The 16,273-nt window shown below is 42.5% G+C and overlaps 1 protein-coding gene across 1 annotated transcript; it reads right to left on the reverse strand.

Moving 5' to 3' along the window:
* Nucleotides 1-1,041: 1,041 nt before the first annotated feature.
* On the reverse strand, nucleotides 1,042-2,361 carry LOC124662745 (protein ALP1-like). The gene has a single exon (XM_047200547.1). The coding sequence runs from the start codon at nucleotides 2,359-2,361 to the stop codon at nucleotides 1,042-1,044; it is 1,320 nt and encodes a 439-aa protein (XP_047056503.1).
* Between the last annotated feature and the right edge of the window lie 13,912 nt (nucleotides 2,362-16,273).

Genomic DNA, 16,273 nt, shown 5'->3' on the forward strand with positions numbered 1-16,273 from the left:
CGGCCCTCTCCTTCCTCTCCCAATGGAAACTCCCCGACGTCGTCACCAGTGAGCGCACCCCCTCCTAGATGCCCGGTTCCTCCGAGGTCAGGCGCCGATAGATTGGTCGTCGAGCTCTCTCTGGTCGCTGCAGGCCCTGCTGCTTCGTCGATGCGGTGCAGGGGCGGGCGCGCTCGTAGCTCTCCCGGGCGCGGGGCGCGGTTGTGGCAGTTGCTCAGACGGCGCGGGACAGGATGAAGCGGGCTGACGGGAGGAAGAAGCAGCGGAACGAGGGGCAGGCGCTCGTCTTCGTGGTGCCGGAGATCACCGTCGACCGCGGATGGTTCTCCATGGACACCGTTGCCGCCATCGAACAATTCGCTAGGTACGTAATTGACCTAGTACTGCTGCTCTCCTACTCCCACGGATTGAACTGCCTTCTAATATGTAGGCAATATGAACAAATCAGCGGTCAGATTTCATATAAAAATGGCTACCAGATTGCATCCTGACTAACTTAGATGATTTAAGCCACACAATGTGTTCTTCGTCGACTTAATTGGCACGACGCCCTCTGGTGATATCAGGGCGATTCTGAACCCTGTTAAGTAATTGATGGACCGCCGCAAGTAGTGGGTAGAACCATCTGGAGGTCCTGCCTGTAACTTGGTGAGTTCCCGTGATGAAGTTTTTGTGTTCCAAGCAGGCCTTGAGTGGATAAATCCAATAGTAAAAAAATACAAACCACTTAACCCAGTTTGGCATCGCATTGCTATGACAAATAAGAAATGAGAATTTTTCTGGTATACAATGGGACAAAACGTGCATAGCATAGGAACCAGAAATTTCTTCAACCAAATCGATGGAATTTAACCAAACCAGTACAAAGAATAACAAATGGGGATGTTTGCTTCTCTGGTATAATTTTCAGATGATGTCTTGAGAATCTGAGCTGCCACTAAAATAACCCTCTCTGAATTTTATGAGCAAATAAAGTAACAAAAGGAATCCTTAGTTGATTGACCAATGCAAATCAACCAAATGACAAATTGAGGATGAGATTCAAAAGTTGGCGCCGTCCAGCCCGCTATGGAAGAGGTTGTGCGCGATCTTGTCTCTGGCCTTGCTGGCGCTAGCAGAATGCACAGGGTGCTCTGGCACTGTCTCGACATCGATGACATCGCACTGCAGCCCTGGACCCATCTCCTCCCCTTTCATCTCACATATGTTGTGCAGCACACAACATGCGCCGATCACGGAAGGGAGCTCTGAGGTCTTCATCTCTGCACGCTTTTGCAGAAACATCCATCGTCCCTTGAGCCGTGCAAAAGCATCCACGGCAATGCGCCGGAGCTTCATGACCTTCTCGGTGAACACTTGTTGTTCCTTCGTTGGATTTTGGTGCGTGTATGGGACGAGAAGCCAGTCCATCAGCGGGTAGCTAGAGCCACCAACCACCATCATTCCGTTTCCAACATGCTGCTGCAGTTCTGATCTGATGAGGACCTCATCATCATGCATGGCACCTGGCCAACCGATGCATACATTGGTGAAAATGCCGTTAGGGTCAACGACCCCCTGGAGAGTGGTGGTGAAAGAGGGCTTCTCGTTGCGCGCCGACCAACCACGGTTGTAGTAGCTCGAGTTATGGGATTTTGGTTTAATGATCGGGAGGTGGGTGGTATAGATGGCACCGACGACGTTTGGCAGGCCAGAGATGGCCTGAAAGCTGCTCTTGAAGTCTGTGGCCTGGTCAGGCCAGCGAATAAAGTGGGGCATAAGCCTCTGGCAGATGGCGGCGCAGACCTCGAGGACAATCTTTTGGCAGGTAGAAAGGCTGAGGCCGAACCGGTCAGAGACGGCGCGGAGGGACTCACCGGTGGCGAGGCGCCAAACACACACAGCGACACGCTGGCGCACGGGTATGGCGGGACGGCGCGGTGTGTCCTCCTTGGCGATCGCCGATCCCAGCACATCACATATCATGTCAAAGGTTTCCCAACCCATCTGGAAATGGCTGCGGAATTTGTACTCAGGGTAGCCAGGGCTGCTGCAGTGCTTCCACCACGTGCCTGACTGGTCCTCAACCCACAACAGTAGATGCTGTTGAGGTGAGACATCAATGTCCCCAGCTCTATCACTGTGGTGGGCGGTCCACTGGGACTTACTAGTCTCGCTCCCATCCACTTGGGTTTGTTGAGGCTCCACCTGGACCTCATCATCGTCACCATTCATGAGGAGATGTGGATCTTGGATTGCAGCGTCGCTGAAAGTGAGTTTGTTGGCGATGGACCTCTTCTTGTTTGTGTCATTGCAGTCAGCACCACCATCGCCTACCTTGGGTTCATCGCTGGTATCGCGTTTCCTTCGGTTGTTTGGCATTGTGAGTGTGTCTTGGAGGGAGGAGTGTAAGAAGATATCTTTGGATCGACGGGAACATATGGTGTCTTATACTCATTTGCTAGTGGAGCAGGTTGGTGTGAGTTCGCCAGAGGACAAAAAAAGTAAGTAACACGATTGTTGCGAAAATCTAATTGGTTCTAGCTGTTGCCAATTCCCTTCTTGTTTTGGATGAGAAAACTTGGCAAAGAAGGTAATGTATGGATGTAAACGCTAGCGCTGGAATCCGGAGAGGATAGCAATGAAGCCAACCAGGAGACTGTTTTGTAACCGCCGTGGAGCAGGTTGGTGTGAGTTCGCCAGAGGATAAAAAAAGTAAGTAACACGATTAGTGTGAAAATCTAATTGGTTCTAGGTGTTGCCAATTCCCTTCTTGTTTTGGATGAGAAAACTTGACAAAGAAGGTAATGTATGGATGTAAACGCTAGCGCTAGAATCCGGAGAGGATAGCAATGAAGCCAACCAGGAGACTGTTTTGTCACCGTCGTGGTGAGGCAAATGATTTCCAAATTGTGATGGCCACATGCACGTGTATCTGGCAACAGGGTTTAATTTGTTTTTTTTTTCTTTTGGTAATTGTTTACAACATTTCCTGTATTGACATGCTAATTCATATTGTGCCAATTAGTTGCCAACTACAGTTAGTAGACTAGTTTCTTGCAGATCTGAAATGCTATTTTGCATTTTTGCGTGAGTGTTTCTCGTGAACTCACCGTACGATAGGATCAGGGACGAAGCTAGAAAAATAATCTGATGGGGTCAGCTCGTGTCACCTGTACTAATAAAAAATGATTAGTACAAAATTAATGAAGGATTTTTCAAAATCCATTGGTGTGAGCTAACACCATTGCCATGCATGCAGCTCCATCCCTGGCTTGGATCCTGACACGTGACCATGTTTTTATTCTAGTGCTACACAGCTGAACTGATGAGCATGATCCGGCCAATTGGCAGCCACACAACTATGAACAGAGACCAGTGCAACTTCATAACAGGGAGTTGGGGACATTCACCATTGTGTCCGGGCGGGTGGTTTATGCCTATTAGTTCCATAGTATCCTTAGAAGTGGAGTTTTCTGAATACAAAGGAAGTTCGATTTTGTGAAACTACTACTCAAAATGTAGTTAGTTGATAGTTTGTCATGAAGAAGTGTGGTTTGATACATTTGATTTTTGCTAATTATTGAGTGAATGGTTTCTAGCAACTTGGAGAGTTATTGGTCCCTTAAAATCGATATGATCTGAATTAGCGGGATGCTCCAGTATTATGTTGGGCTAGAAAACTGGTAGATTGCGATAGACGCCTGCAATGTTTTGTAGTGAACGCGGGATGGGAGTATGGAGTGTCTCTACTCCTTGGCTTTGATCCTATAGCAACTTGTGTATAGAGATGCAATTTATGGAAAGAATTGGGTTCAAATATTGTTTCTTGATAGTGGTCCTCTCATTCGCGTTTCATTTAGGATACCAATTGGCTAATGAGAAATGGAGGTAAGATAGGAGATGAAAAGCTCAACTGAGCCATTTTAAATAGTGTGCGACCAAAGTGGAGAAGTTTATAGGAGCTATTGAATTTCCTAGCATTTTGCTATTGATTTGTATTCACTCACTCTCATGAGTTTTTTTGTTAGGTTGAATGGCTTGATCATGAACATGTCCACAGTGATGCTCGGAGTCTAGTTGAATAATGCTGCTTCTGGTACTTGTTAAGAGATAACTCCGATTTTCATCCAAGGATCAGGGTAAATTATTTTCTAATTCAGCATCAGTGTTGTATTGAAGTATAACAAACCAATGCTCCACTTGTTTGGCAGCAGCATAAAACATCACCCCGTGCTTGCTGCACTTGTTTTGTTTAGCTAGTTCTACTGCTGTCTAATGTTTTACTTAAATGTCTCCAGGAGCTTGCATTTCGAAGGCTTGTCTTTGCGACTATGCTTCCATGGAAAGATCCATATGATGAAGACAATGATCCACACTCTTCACTAGATAGCTACTCTATACCGGTGAGTTTTGATTCTTGTGCATTCTCAATATTATTTCGTTGTCAACAAGACCCCAAAATGTTCATTTGAGACTGGAGAGTCTCTTGACTGGGTCCGTTTCTCCTCCTTTAGTTAGCCACATGGAAATATGCACTGGCCAGTGGTTATGTCACATTCTTTAAGGCTAAATCTGATGGAGGACAGTAGAGAAAATAAAATATAACTAAACTTTAGTACTGGCTTCTACACACTTCTATATTATTCCAGAAAATGATCCTTTAGTCCTATGTATTATAGGGGTTTCTAGAGTGTTCTAGATATGAGTTGTAACTTATCTCTTTCCTAGCTTTAGTAGTGTTCCCTAGAATGTTCTAGTTGTTAGTAGAGCTAACTTGTGAGGGCTCATGCAACCTATAAATAGAGGTCCAGCCTCTACATATGTAACGAGACTATGTACCATTTACCTATCAATAAAGAGAACTTTCTGTTCTTGTTTTAAGATCTTGGATTAGATCTTGTGTTGAGAGTTTGGATTGAACTCTTGTCAGCCCCGCCCCTAGAGCGATATCTAGGTTACGCCCCTAGAGCGATATCTAGCGCAGCACGTTGAAGCGGTTCCTTCAACATTTGTGCTGTCCACATTGTAGCAACACGGTGGAGCTGTTCCTCCACAACCTTGTCTTTGCTTCGGGTGGTATCGAGCCTCGTCGATCCGTTCAAGTTGTGGTTCCCTCATTGAGAGCAAGCTGCAACAAGCAATGGAGGAGTTGGGAAAGAGAATGGATGCTGTAACGAACAACAAATCCAAGAGTTGTGTGAAGATCTTAACCGGAGATTTGATCGGCTAGTTGAGATGATCGGGAAGGGTGTTCCTCCTACTGCCAATGATGAAGAATCATCAAAGGATGGTGAAGATGCTCGACGGAGAAGAAAGGGAGGTTATCTTGGAGCAAAAACACCTCAACCACATGTTGTTCGACGTACCTCAAGAAGGCCAACTTATGATGAAATTTACGAAGATGAAGAAAATGATGAGGACCTTGAAGAACTCGACCTCTATGCACTTCCAAGAGTACCCAACACTACGTATGCGAGGGATACATACAAGGTGAAAGCTGAGATCCCTACTTTCAATGGAAATGTTGATATTGAAGGGTGCCTTGATTGGTTGTACGAGGTGGAGACTTTCTTTGAGGTCATGAATATTCCGAGAAGACCGTAGAGTCTCTTTGGTCGCATACAAGCCGAAAGGAGGCGCTGGTGCATGGTGGCATCGTCTTCAAGAAGACCGCAGACTCAGAGGAAAGCCTCGTGTGCGATCTTGGCGGCAAATGAAGAATCTTTTAAAGGGGAGATTTTTGCCTGCAGATTATGATCAGATCCTATTTATTCAATTTCAGAATTGTGCCCAAAGAAATAGGACTGTCTCGGAATATACAGAGGAGTTTCTAAGGCTACAAGTGAGGTGCAACCTTGCTCGAAACGAGAAGATCAACAAGTTGCAAGGTACATCAATGGTCTCGGTGATGTTATCCGGGATCGTTTAATGATGCGGCAAATTTGGTCCCTTGATCAAGCACAAGCTTTAGCCTTAAAGGCCGAGAGGTTGGTAAAAACACGAAAGGCAAGTAAGGCTCCATTTCTCATACTGGAAGCCTCACCTAGGAGTAACTCCCATAAAGCGGAAGAAAAGACCACTCAACCCAAGGAAAAACAACTCCGCCCCAAAACAAGGCTGGTGGTAAGAGCGAGGACTAAGCTCTGTGATAAAGTGTTATAAATGTGGTGAAGAGGGACATGTATCTAGCAAATGCCCATTGAGGAAATTTGTCAACACCACAATCCATGATGGTGAAGATGATGAAGAATATGAATCTGAAGATGTAGAAGGACAAGATATTTGTGAAGAAGAGGGGGAAGAGGTGGTATGTGTGATTCAATGCCTCTTGTGCTCAAGACCGCAGCTCGACAACACACAAAGGAAGAAAATATTTGAGAGCAAATGCACGGTGAATGGCAAGGTATGCAAATTAGTAATTGATAGTTGCAGTTGCGAGAATCTTATCTCCCAAAATTTGGTGAACCATTTAAAACTTGAGACTCATGATCACCCAAGCCCATACACTATTGGATGGATCAAGAAAGGGGTGAATATGAGGGTCACCAAACAATGCAACTTGCCACTCTCTTTGGGAAAGTACTACCGCTCAAATGTATTATGTGATGTGGTTGATATGGATGCCAGCCATGTTCTTCTTGGGAGACCTTGGCAGTTTGATGTGGATACCACACATAGAGGGAAAGAAAATTCATACTCCTTCACTTGGAACAAGCGAAAGATCATCATTCCACCCAACCAATCAGATCGTAATAGCTCTAAAGAGGAGGGAAAAAGTATGTTAACTATTTCTCACACCTCTAATGAGTTTATGGGAGACTTGAAGGAGGCAAATTTGTGTGTTGCACTTGTTGTGAAAGGAGAAGTGCAACCAGAAGTTGAAATTCCAGCAAAGATACATGACCTACTAGCTGAATTTCAGAGCATACTTGGAGAGCCACAAGGCCTACCGCCAATGAGAGGAATTCAACATCGAATTGACTTCATTCCGGGAGCAAGTCTTCCTAATCTGCCACACTACCGAATGAGCCCAAAAGAGCATGATATACTCAAGGAAAAGGTGGAGGAGTTGCTGCATAAGGGGCACATTCGAGAGAGTATTAGTCCATGCGTCGTACCAGCTTTGATCACACCAAAGAAAGATGGATCTATGCGCATGTGTACAGATAGTAGAGCTATCAACAAGATCACCATAAGGTACATATTTCCTATTCCCCGTTTGGATGATATGCTAGATCAGCTTAGTGGTGCAAGAGTGTTCACAAAGCTCGATTTAAAGAGCGGATATCATCAAATTCGCATTAGACCCGGGGACGAATGGAAAACAACTTTTAAGACAAAGGAAGGGTTGTTTGAGTGGATGGTGATGCCATTTGGACTCTCTAATGCACCAAGTACCTTTATGCACTTGATGAACCAGGTACTTCGACCCTTCGTATCCCACTTTGTTGTGGTTTATTTTGATGACATCTTGATATATAGCAAGGATGAAGATGAACACTTGCATCACATCCGTAAGGTACTATGTGTACTAAAGGAGAACAAACTCTATGTCAACTTGAAGAAGTGTATTTTCCTTCAAACAAAACTTATTTTCTTGGGCTTTGTCATAACAAGTGAGGGCATTCACGTTGATGACTCTAAAGTTAAAGCAATCAGAGAATGGCCAACTCCAAAGACTATTTCTGAGGTGAGAAGTTTCCATGGTCTTGCAACTTTCTATAGGAGGTTTGTGAAAAATTTCAGTACCATCATGGCACCAATTACTGAATGCCTAAAGAAAGGAAAGTTCCAATGGAACGAATCTGCTGAAACTAGTTTCAAGGAGATAAAAGAAAAACTCTCACAAGCTCCCGTCTTAGTACTACCCGATTTCACTAAAACTTTTGAGCTTGAGTGCGATGCAAGCGGAGTAGGCATTGGGGCTGTTCTATCTCAAGAACGAAAACCCATTGCATTCTTTAGTGAGAAGCTAAGCGAAACAAGACAAAAGTGGAGTACCTATCAGCAAGAATTATATGCTGTTTTCCGGCCTTAAAGACACGGGAAGTCTATTTGCTTGCCTAAGGAGTTCATTGTTTACGGTGATCATCAATCCTTGAAGCATTTTAGAAATCAAAAGCATGTGGATCGCATGCTAGCAAGATGGGCGAGCATATTTAGAGAGGTTTAACTACCTTATTGTGCATAAATGCGGAACAACCAACGGAGTCGCCGATGCTTTGAGTCGTCGTGCATGCCTCTTGACTTCTTTTGAGGCTGAACTTCCGGGCATGGATCAAATAAAAGAGTTGTATGAAGAGGACGAAGACTTTGGCCATGTTTGGGTAAAGCACCTAAGAGACCAACCATTAGGCGACGACTATTTAGTGCAAGATGGTTATCTCTTCAAGGGTGATCGGTTATGCATCCCAAGAAGTTCTCTACGTGACAAGTTGATTAGAGAGCTCCATTCAAGTGATCTTAGTGGCCATGTGGGACGTGACAAGACTATCGCTAATCTAGAGGCTCGTTACTATTGGCCACAATTGAAGAGAGATGCTGGAAAGTTTGTTCAGCGATGCCCCACATGTCAAACATGCAAAGGTCAGGTCCAAAACTCAGGGTTATACATGCCTTTGCCTATTCCTGATGCTCCATGGGAGGATATCTCTATGGACTTCGTCTTGGGTTTGCCAAGAACAAGGCGCGGGAATGATGCCGTGTTTGTGTGGTGGACAGATTCTCCAAAATGGCACATTTCATCCCATGCCGCAAGACAACAGATGCTCGTCATGTTGCAAATTTATTCTTCCGAGAAGTGGTCAGACTTCATGGGGTTCCACGGTCCATTGTTTCAAACCGTGATAGCAAGTTCCTTGCTGCATTTTGGTTGACTTTGTGGAAGCAATTCAACACCGAGCTAAAATTTTCTACTACAGCTCATCCACAAATAGATGGCCAAACAGAAGTGGTGAACAAGTCTTTGGGTAATCTGATCCGTTGCATTTGTGGTGATAAAAAGGGACAATGGGATTTAGCTTTATCTCTTGCTGAATTCTCCTACAACAACTCCAACCATAGATCAACAGGAAGGAGTCCTTTCTCTATTGTACACTAAAGTTCCAACACATGTGGTGGATCTGCTGAAGCTACCATCAAAAGGAAGCTCAAAAGCAGCCTTGTCCTTTGCTGAGAACTACACAAAACTATTTGAAGAAATTCGCGGTGTCTTGGAGGCACAAAATCAGAAGTATAAACAGTTGGCTGATTGCAAACGGAGGCTGAAAGTGATAAAGTGATGGTATACCTTCGAAAAGAAAGACTTCCTTTAGGCGTTAAAGGAAAGCTTAGGCAACGAAAATATGGACCCTTCTCTATCCTAAGGAAGATAAATGATAACGCTTATATGATAGAACTTCCAACAGACATGGGAATATCTAACACATTCAATGTGGCAGACTTGACTCTTTATCACCCAGAAGAAGCACTTTATGAGGATAACTCAAGGTCGAGTTCTAAACAACCAGGGGAGAATGATGGAGGACAGTAAAGAAAATAAAATATAACTAAACTTTAGTACTGGCTTCTACACACTTCTATATTATTCCAGAAAATGATCCTTTAGTCCTATGTATTATAGGGGTTTCTAGAGTGTTCTAGGTATGAGTTGTAACTTATCTCTTTCCTAGCTTTAGTAGTGTTCCCTAGAATGTTCTAGTTGTTAGTAGAGCTAACTTGTGAGGGCTCATGCAACCTATAAATAGAGGTCCAGCCTCTACATATGTAACGAGACTATGTACCATTTACCTATCAATAAAGAAAACTTTCTGTTCTTGTTTTAAGATCTTGGATTAGATCTTGTGTTGAGAGTTTGGATTGAACTCTTGACAGCCCCGCCCCTAGAGCGATATCTAGGTTACGCCCCTAGAGCGATATCTAGCGCAGCACGTTGAAGCGGTTCCTTCAACATTTGTGTTGTCCACATTGTAGCAACATGGTGGAGCTGTTCCTCCACAACCTTGTGCTGCTTCAAAATCTGTCCAAGGATATGATCTGCTATGACTTCTAGATTGCATCCATTTCTGGAGAAAATTGAGGAAAAGATTATTCTAACTTTGTCCTCAGTGCCAAGACTTTTAATCAGGAAAACACGCCCAATATATAAAACTCAAACTCTTCTACTATTGTTTTTTTTTCTTTTTTCAAGCAGCTTCGACCGCCCTCTAAGTTTCTACCAAAGCAAAGCAATTTAGGCTTCATTTGGGAGGTCCTTTTTTAAAACAATAGTATTCCAAAAATGATTTACTGGCAAGGTACTCATCCCTTAAGCAGTTTTAGCAATTTTTTCACTTCAGAAAAAAGAGGCAAGGACTGAAATTTTCGATAAGGCAAAAAAACTGCAGTTTTGGAGAATACGTCGGTTAAAAAAAATCACGATATTCATTGAATCCAAGCATGTTAAAGAATATCTTTAGAAACCAAAGAATTGTTTTTCCATGTCTCAGCAACAAGGTATGGTGGCAAGGGTTGTCATATCTTGGGTACGTGTGGAATAACCTTGTAAATTTGGTTTTTTATCATTGGACGCTTGGAAACCAAATTCCACCGTGCTGAAACTCTCTATTTACTTTATATGTTTCATGGAAATTTCATATGCCCTTGTGGAGTTGATAAATTGTTTGCCACCAGGCTAAAATCTTTTCTAGAGACTTATTAAGTTGCGACGCATGAAACAAGCAGAAGAAATGCATGGGGATAAAGAGGTAGTATCTCCTTGCCATTTGATCATTTGTTTCTTCTATTTTTTGTTCTAATCTGTGTGCAACATTATATCTAATTTTCCATTCCAATGTGGGAAATTGAGTCCCAATAATTACAACAAGTTACTTGTGATTCCCTTAATCCTGATGCTGGACTTGCCTTCTATGCATAAGTCTGTGTCGTAGAGAAAGAGAAGCTCGCGGAGCTCGATGTTAAAGATATACCGTTGATGAAAAATGTTCTACTCGACGCAGCCACGGACCCAAAACCAAGTGATCTATCCTTTCTTGTGACATATATTGTCCTAACTTCTATTCGTATAGATATCTCCATAGATGTTATATTTGCCATGTTTTCACCCTATCTCTATCAACGGAATCTGAATCTAGTTTCCAACCTTAACAAGATGTGTTTGACGGATAATGTTTCACTTAAGTTGATGAAATTGAAGTGGATCATCAAGTTGAGTAACAACTTCAATTATGACCTTTGCTAAAATCTTGCTTTGGGCGATCTTATATATGGGTTAGATCAAATGGAACTTGAATTAAAATAACAACACACTAGTACAAACTCGCTACTTAGAGACACGTCGAGCCGGTTTCTCTCAAGTTTAAAAAAACCGCCTATGCTTAAAGACCTCGGACGGTCAAGGATATACGACCGTCTCGAACACCCTTAGAGCTGGTCTAAAAGTTGTCGGCTCAGAATCGATCGTAGTAGGAAATCGGCTCGAAGATATCCCTTAAGTGGTTCTAAATTACAACAGCCTCTACGACTGTGATTAGGAACCACCGCTTTGGGGCAAATATGAAAATACGCACACCCGCCATTTCGAGCGACGGTAGTACGGTAACCACTTGTAGTTTTTTCCTTTGGATTATCTCTGGATTTCCCCTATCATTAGTACATTCTTCATACCCTGAAGTATAGTGTGCTTTTGCACTTTGTTCTTTCTAATTTGTTCCACATATTGAAGTGAGATTTGTTCCTCTGGATTTTTTGTATTTTTTTTAGGATTTTTCAGTTCATGTTTGTTCTGATTTTCGTCTCAATCTTCTTCTGACTCGATGCCATTCTTGTGTTTTAGTGGTGGAAATTTGGCATGCCTGTAATCAGCCACATGTGAAATATCACCGGTCAAAGAGGAAGATAGATTCATTATTCTACATCGTCATGAACCACGAAGACTTCAAGAATGTCATGGTGAGTAATTTAATCATAACTAGTGCTCCAAGTTTCACTTATGTGCGATTTGTTGTTTCTTATTCGTGTGACTTAGCTTAACCTAGAACCCTGGTTGCTTGATTTAGTGGCTCTATTCATCAGTTTGGGTCAGGTGTTACTGAAGTTATCTTTTAGTTCAATAGTCTATGTATTTTAGTTTATTTAGCTCACGGTTATGATCCAAATGCTTATTAACATGTATTTGTGTCAATGGTATTTTCATTACTAGGTGTAAATCATTTTTTGAGAGATTAACAATTATGTGATGTATCTAAATAATGCTTTTAAAGTCTTGGCTTTGTTGTTCCTCCTTGGATATGTTTACATTGATCATAACCAATGCCCTAGTCATATTGGTAATATATTGTTACATTAAAAAAATGATTCGTATTTAATTCATGTTCCTTTTGTTTAGTGTCAATTTGTTAATTTTCCAACTCCAAATGTATATGTTATTTCAATTAATTTTATTTTCATAGAGTGGCTTTATTTTAATGTAGATCTGTTGCGTTAATATGCATCAACATCATCATCTTTTCTTTGTTTTTTGTTGATCAGGTTATTCCTTGTCACTTCAAGGCAAGACTCAACTACTTTGCTGATAAATGACTACCTTGTGCGTTCGCAAGCCATAGGTTTGAGCTTTTCCCGATGAAAACAGAAGATACTACATAAGATGACCATTATGGAATTCCTTCTTTAGGTCACATGTAGAAGAGTAAGAGTGGCTAACCTTGAGGCAGCAGCCAGCAGCTGCTATATGATGTCTTAGGGTTTCTAAAAGACCAACCTCACTTATATACCATCCCAGGTTACTTGGGCTAATGGGCCACATGGGCCAGAATAGGAAGACAGGTTGCTAGATAGAATGCAGCACATATACTGTCCAACACTCCCCCTTAAGATGGGTGATAGATATCTATCATCCCCATCTTGTCACAAGCTCGATCACACTCCTTTGTCAGAAAATCAGCAATCTGCTCCCCTGTGCTCACATAGTTGATCTTGATAATGCCAGCATCTAGTTTCTCTTTAATGAAGAATCTGTCAATCTCAATGTGCTTTTTCCTATCATGGTAGACTGAATTGTTTGCTATGCATATTGCTGACTTGTTATCACACCACACGTTTAAGTGTCCAGCCTTTAAAATCTTCAACTCACTCAGAAGTTTCTTACCCAGAGCATCTCACTTAATCCTAGAGACATGACTTTGTACTCTGCTTCTGCAGTTGATCTTGATACTACCGGTTGTTTTTTGCTTCTCCATGCTACCAAGTTCTCCCCAACAAATACACAATAACCAGAAGTTGATCTTTGATCGTCTAAACAACTTTCCCAGTCAGCATCAGTGTAACCATCAACCGTTAGATGCCCATTTGCTTTAAACCATAACCCTTTTCCTGGAGTTCCTTCTAAGTATCTTCGGATTCAAGGAACAACATCCATGTGTCCACTTCTTGGCTCATGCATATATCTGCTAACTACACCAACTGCATATGCAATATCTGGTCTTGTGTGACACAAGTATAACAATCTTCCCACCACTTTCTGATGTTTCTCCTTGTCTACAAGTTCGTCGCATTGAGCTGTTACCTTTTGATTTTGATCCATGGGTGTTGGAGCTGCACGGCAATCCATCATCCCCATATCACCGAGAAGGTCTAAGATGTACTTGCGCTGTGATAGAACTATTCTCTTCTTTGACCTTGCAACTTCTATTCCAAGAAAGTATCTAAGTTGGCCCAGGTCTTTGAATTCAAAGGCTTTTCTTAAACAATTCTTTAGCCTGGTTATTTCTGCTACATCATCTCTTGTGATTATAATGTCATCCATGTAGACTGCTAGAATTGTTATTTTCTGATTTGAATGTCTATAGAATACAGTGTGGTCTCCGTTACATTGTCCATATCCCATCTCGCACACAACTCTTCTAAATCGATCGAACCAAGCTCTAGGAGATTGTTTTGAACCATACAACGACCTCTTTAGCCTACACACTTTACCTTCAGTTTCAGCTGAAGCCAAGCCCGAGGGAATCTCCATGTAAACTTCTTCTTGTAGATCACCATGTAGGAATGCATTTTCACATCCAACTGGTGTAAGGGTCATCCAAAGTTTGTTGCACATGAGATCAGGATCCTTACTGTATTCATCTTTGCCACAGGTGCACATGTTTCATCATAGTCAATTCTATATGTTTGACTGGACACTCTAGCTACCAATCTCGCTTTGTACCTCTCTATCTTTCCTTCAGGGCTCTGTTTTACAGTATATACCCATTTACAACTGACTGCATTCTTTACTCTAGGAAGAGTAGTCAATTCCCAAGTCATGTTCTTCCTCAATGCCTCCAATTCTTCGTTCATAGCTGCAAACCACTTCTGATCCCGCTTGGCTACCCTCCAATCTGTTGGAATTGCAATAGACTGGAGAAACGCTACAAATGCCTTGTATGACGGGGATAAAGCTTCATATGATAAATAGTTATTGATGTTGTGTACCAATCCATATCTATCGATTTCTTTGAAGGTAACTCCTCTTGTCTCCTTCCTTAAAGCAATAGGCAAATCCAACGATTCCATTGTATTGCCTGTTGACCTTTCTTCAGGCACATCAGCCTCAACAACCTGTAACTCCCCTTGTGGCTGTTGCTCCCCCTGTTCCTCTGCATGGTGCTTCCCCCTGTTTTTCAATCCTTGGTTTCCATGAGTACACACGAAGATCCTGCTCTTCATTTGGCTTTGGAAAACTTCTAGCATGTGGCAATTCTGGTACAACAAGTGGTATAGACCCAACAATTATAGGATGTTGTGGTTGTTGTTGCTCCACATGAAGGGAGCTGTTGTTACTTGCACTGCTGCCACTTGCACTCTCCCCCTCTTGACCAGCAATATTCAGTGGTTGGTCAAGCCCTTCAAATATAGCACTTAAATCTGTTTTTTCACCATAAAAGGGGTTAGATTCCTAGAAAGTAACATCAATACTTAAAAATGTGCGTCGCTCAGAGGGACTCCAACATTTATATCCTCGTTGTCCAGTAGGATAGCCAATGAAGATGCACTTAATAGCTCTAGGGTCAAGTTTTGTCACCGAGGGCCAGTGATCACGAACAAAACAAGTGCAGCCAAACACCTTTGGAGGAACCACAAACTTGTTCTCTCCTAGCAATAATTCACAAGGAGATTTCATATCTCGTATTCTTGAGGGCATGCGATTGATAAGAAACGTAGCAGTCATCACTGCCTCACTCCAGAGGAATTGTGGGACATTCATGGTATACATCAACGATCGAGCCACTTCTAAAATGTGGCGATTCTTTCTCTCTGCCACTCCATTTTGAGGTGGAGTGTCTCGACATAACGTGTGATGTAGAATACCATAATTAGATAGGAATCCACCAAACTTCTTGTTAATATATTATGTCCCATTATCTGATCTGAGCATTTGGACCTGCACCTTGAACTGGGTTTTAACATATGCATAGAAATTCTAGAAACAAGAAAGCACTTCATCCTTATGCTTCATAAGGTACACCCAAGTCATTCGAGAATAACGATCAATAAATGTCACAAAATACTCCATCCCACTGATAGAGAAAATAGGACGTGTTCGCACATCAGAATGCACACACATAAACGGGGATATACTTCTGAGCCCCTTACTCACATACGTGTTTCTAGTATGTTTAGCATACTTACATGCTTCACTTAAGATTGTTCTTATCAACTTTACTCATTACATCTGGAAAGACTTTAGTCATTTTATCAAAAGAAACATGTCCCATTCTACAATGGTGCATCATAGCAATTTTCTCCTTCTCCAGCAGTGCTGCAACAAGCGTTGAACCTTCTAGCTTGCATGGTTCATCACGGTCCATGTACCAAAGGCCTCTACGCCTGGTTCCGGTTCCAATCTTCCTTCCACTCAGCCTCGCATGTATAAAGAGTACGTATCTATCAACAATTACACGACAATCTATTTAACCAACCAGTACACTTAGAAAGAGTAAATTTACAGGAAATGCAGAAACATGTAGGACTGATGATACAACGAACGAATTGGGATGAGGCCTGCCACATGCTTCGTTCCCTCAAACTATGTTGGGCTAATCGTGCTGGCCACCAAGGTGCATGCATTAAAAAACACGCTGGAGCTGGAATATGCTATCCCCACGTACTAGCTCAGTAGCTCTTGCCCAACATTTTCGAACAGTTCGAGCTCGAGGCAGAAAGCTCGCGAGCTTCATTCAAGGTTTGAGCTCGGTTTGTTAAGGCCTCGAGCCGAGCACGAGCTGAACCCCTAACGAATCAAGCTCGCATA

Source organism: Lolium rigidum, chromosome 6, assembly GCF_022539505.1.
Source record: "Lolium rigidum isolate FL_2022 chromosome 6, APGP_CSIRO_Lrig_0.1, whole genome shotgun sequence".
NCBI lineage: Eukaryota > Viridiplantae > Streptophyta > Magnoliopsida > Poales > Poaceae > Lolium > Lolium rigidum.

Bases quoted from the DNA above. Each gene is read 5' to 3' on its own strand.
- LOC124662745 (XM_047200547.1), bottom strand. From the start codon at position 2,361: ATGCCAAACAACCGAAGGAAACGCGATACCAGCGATGAACCCAAGGTA.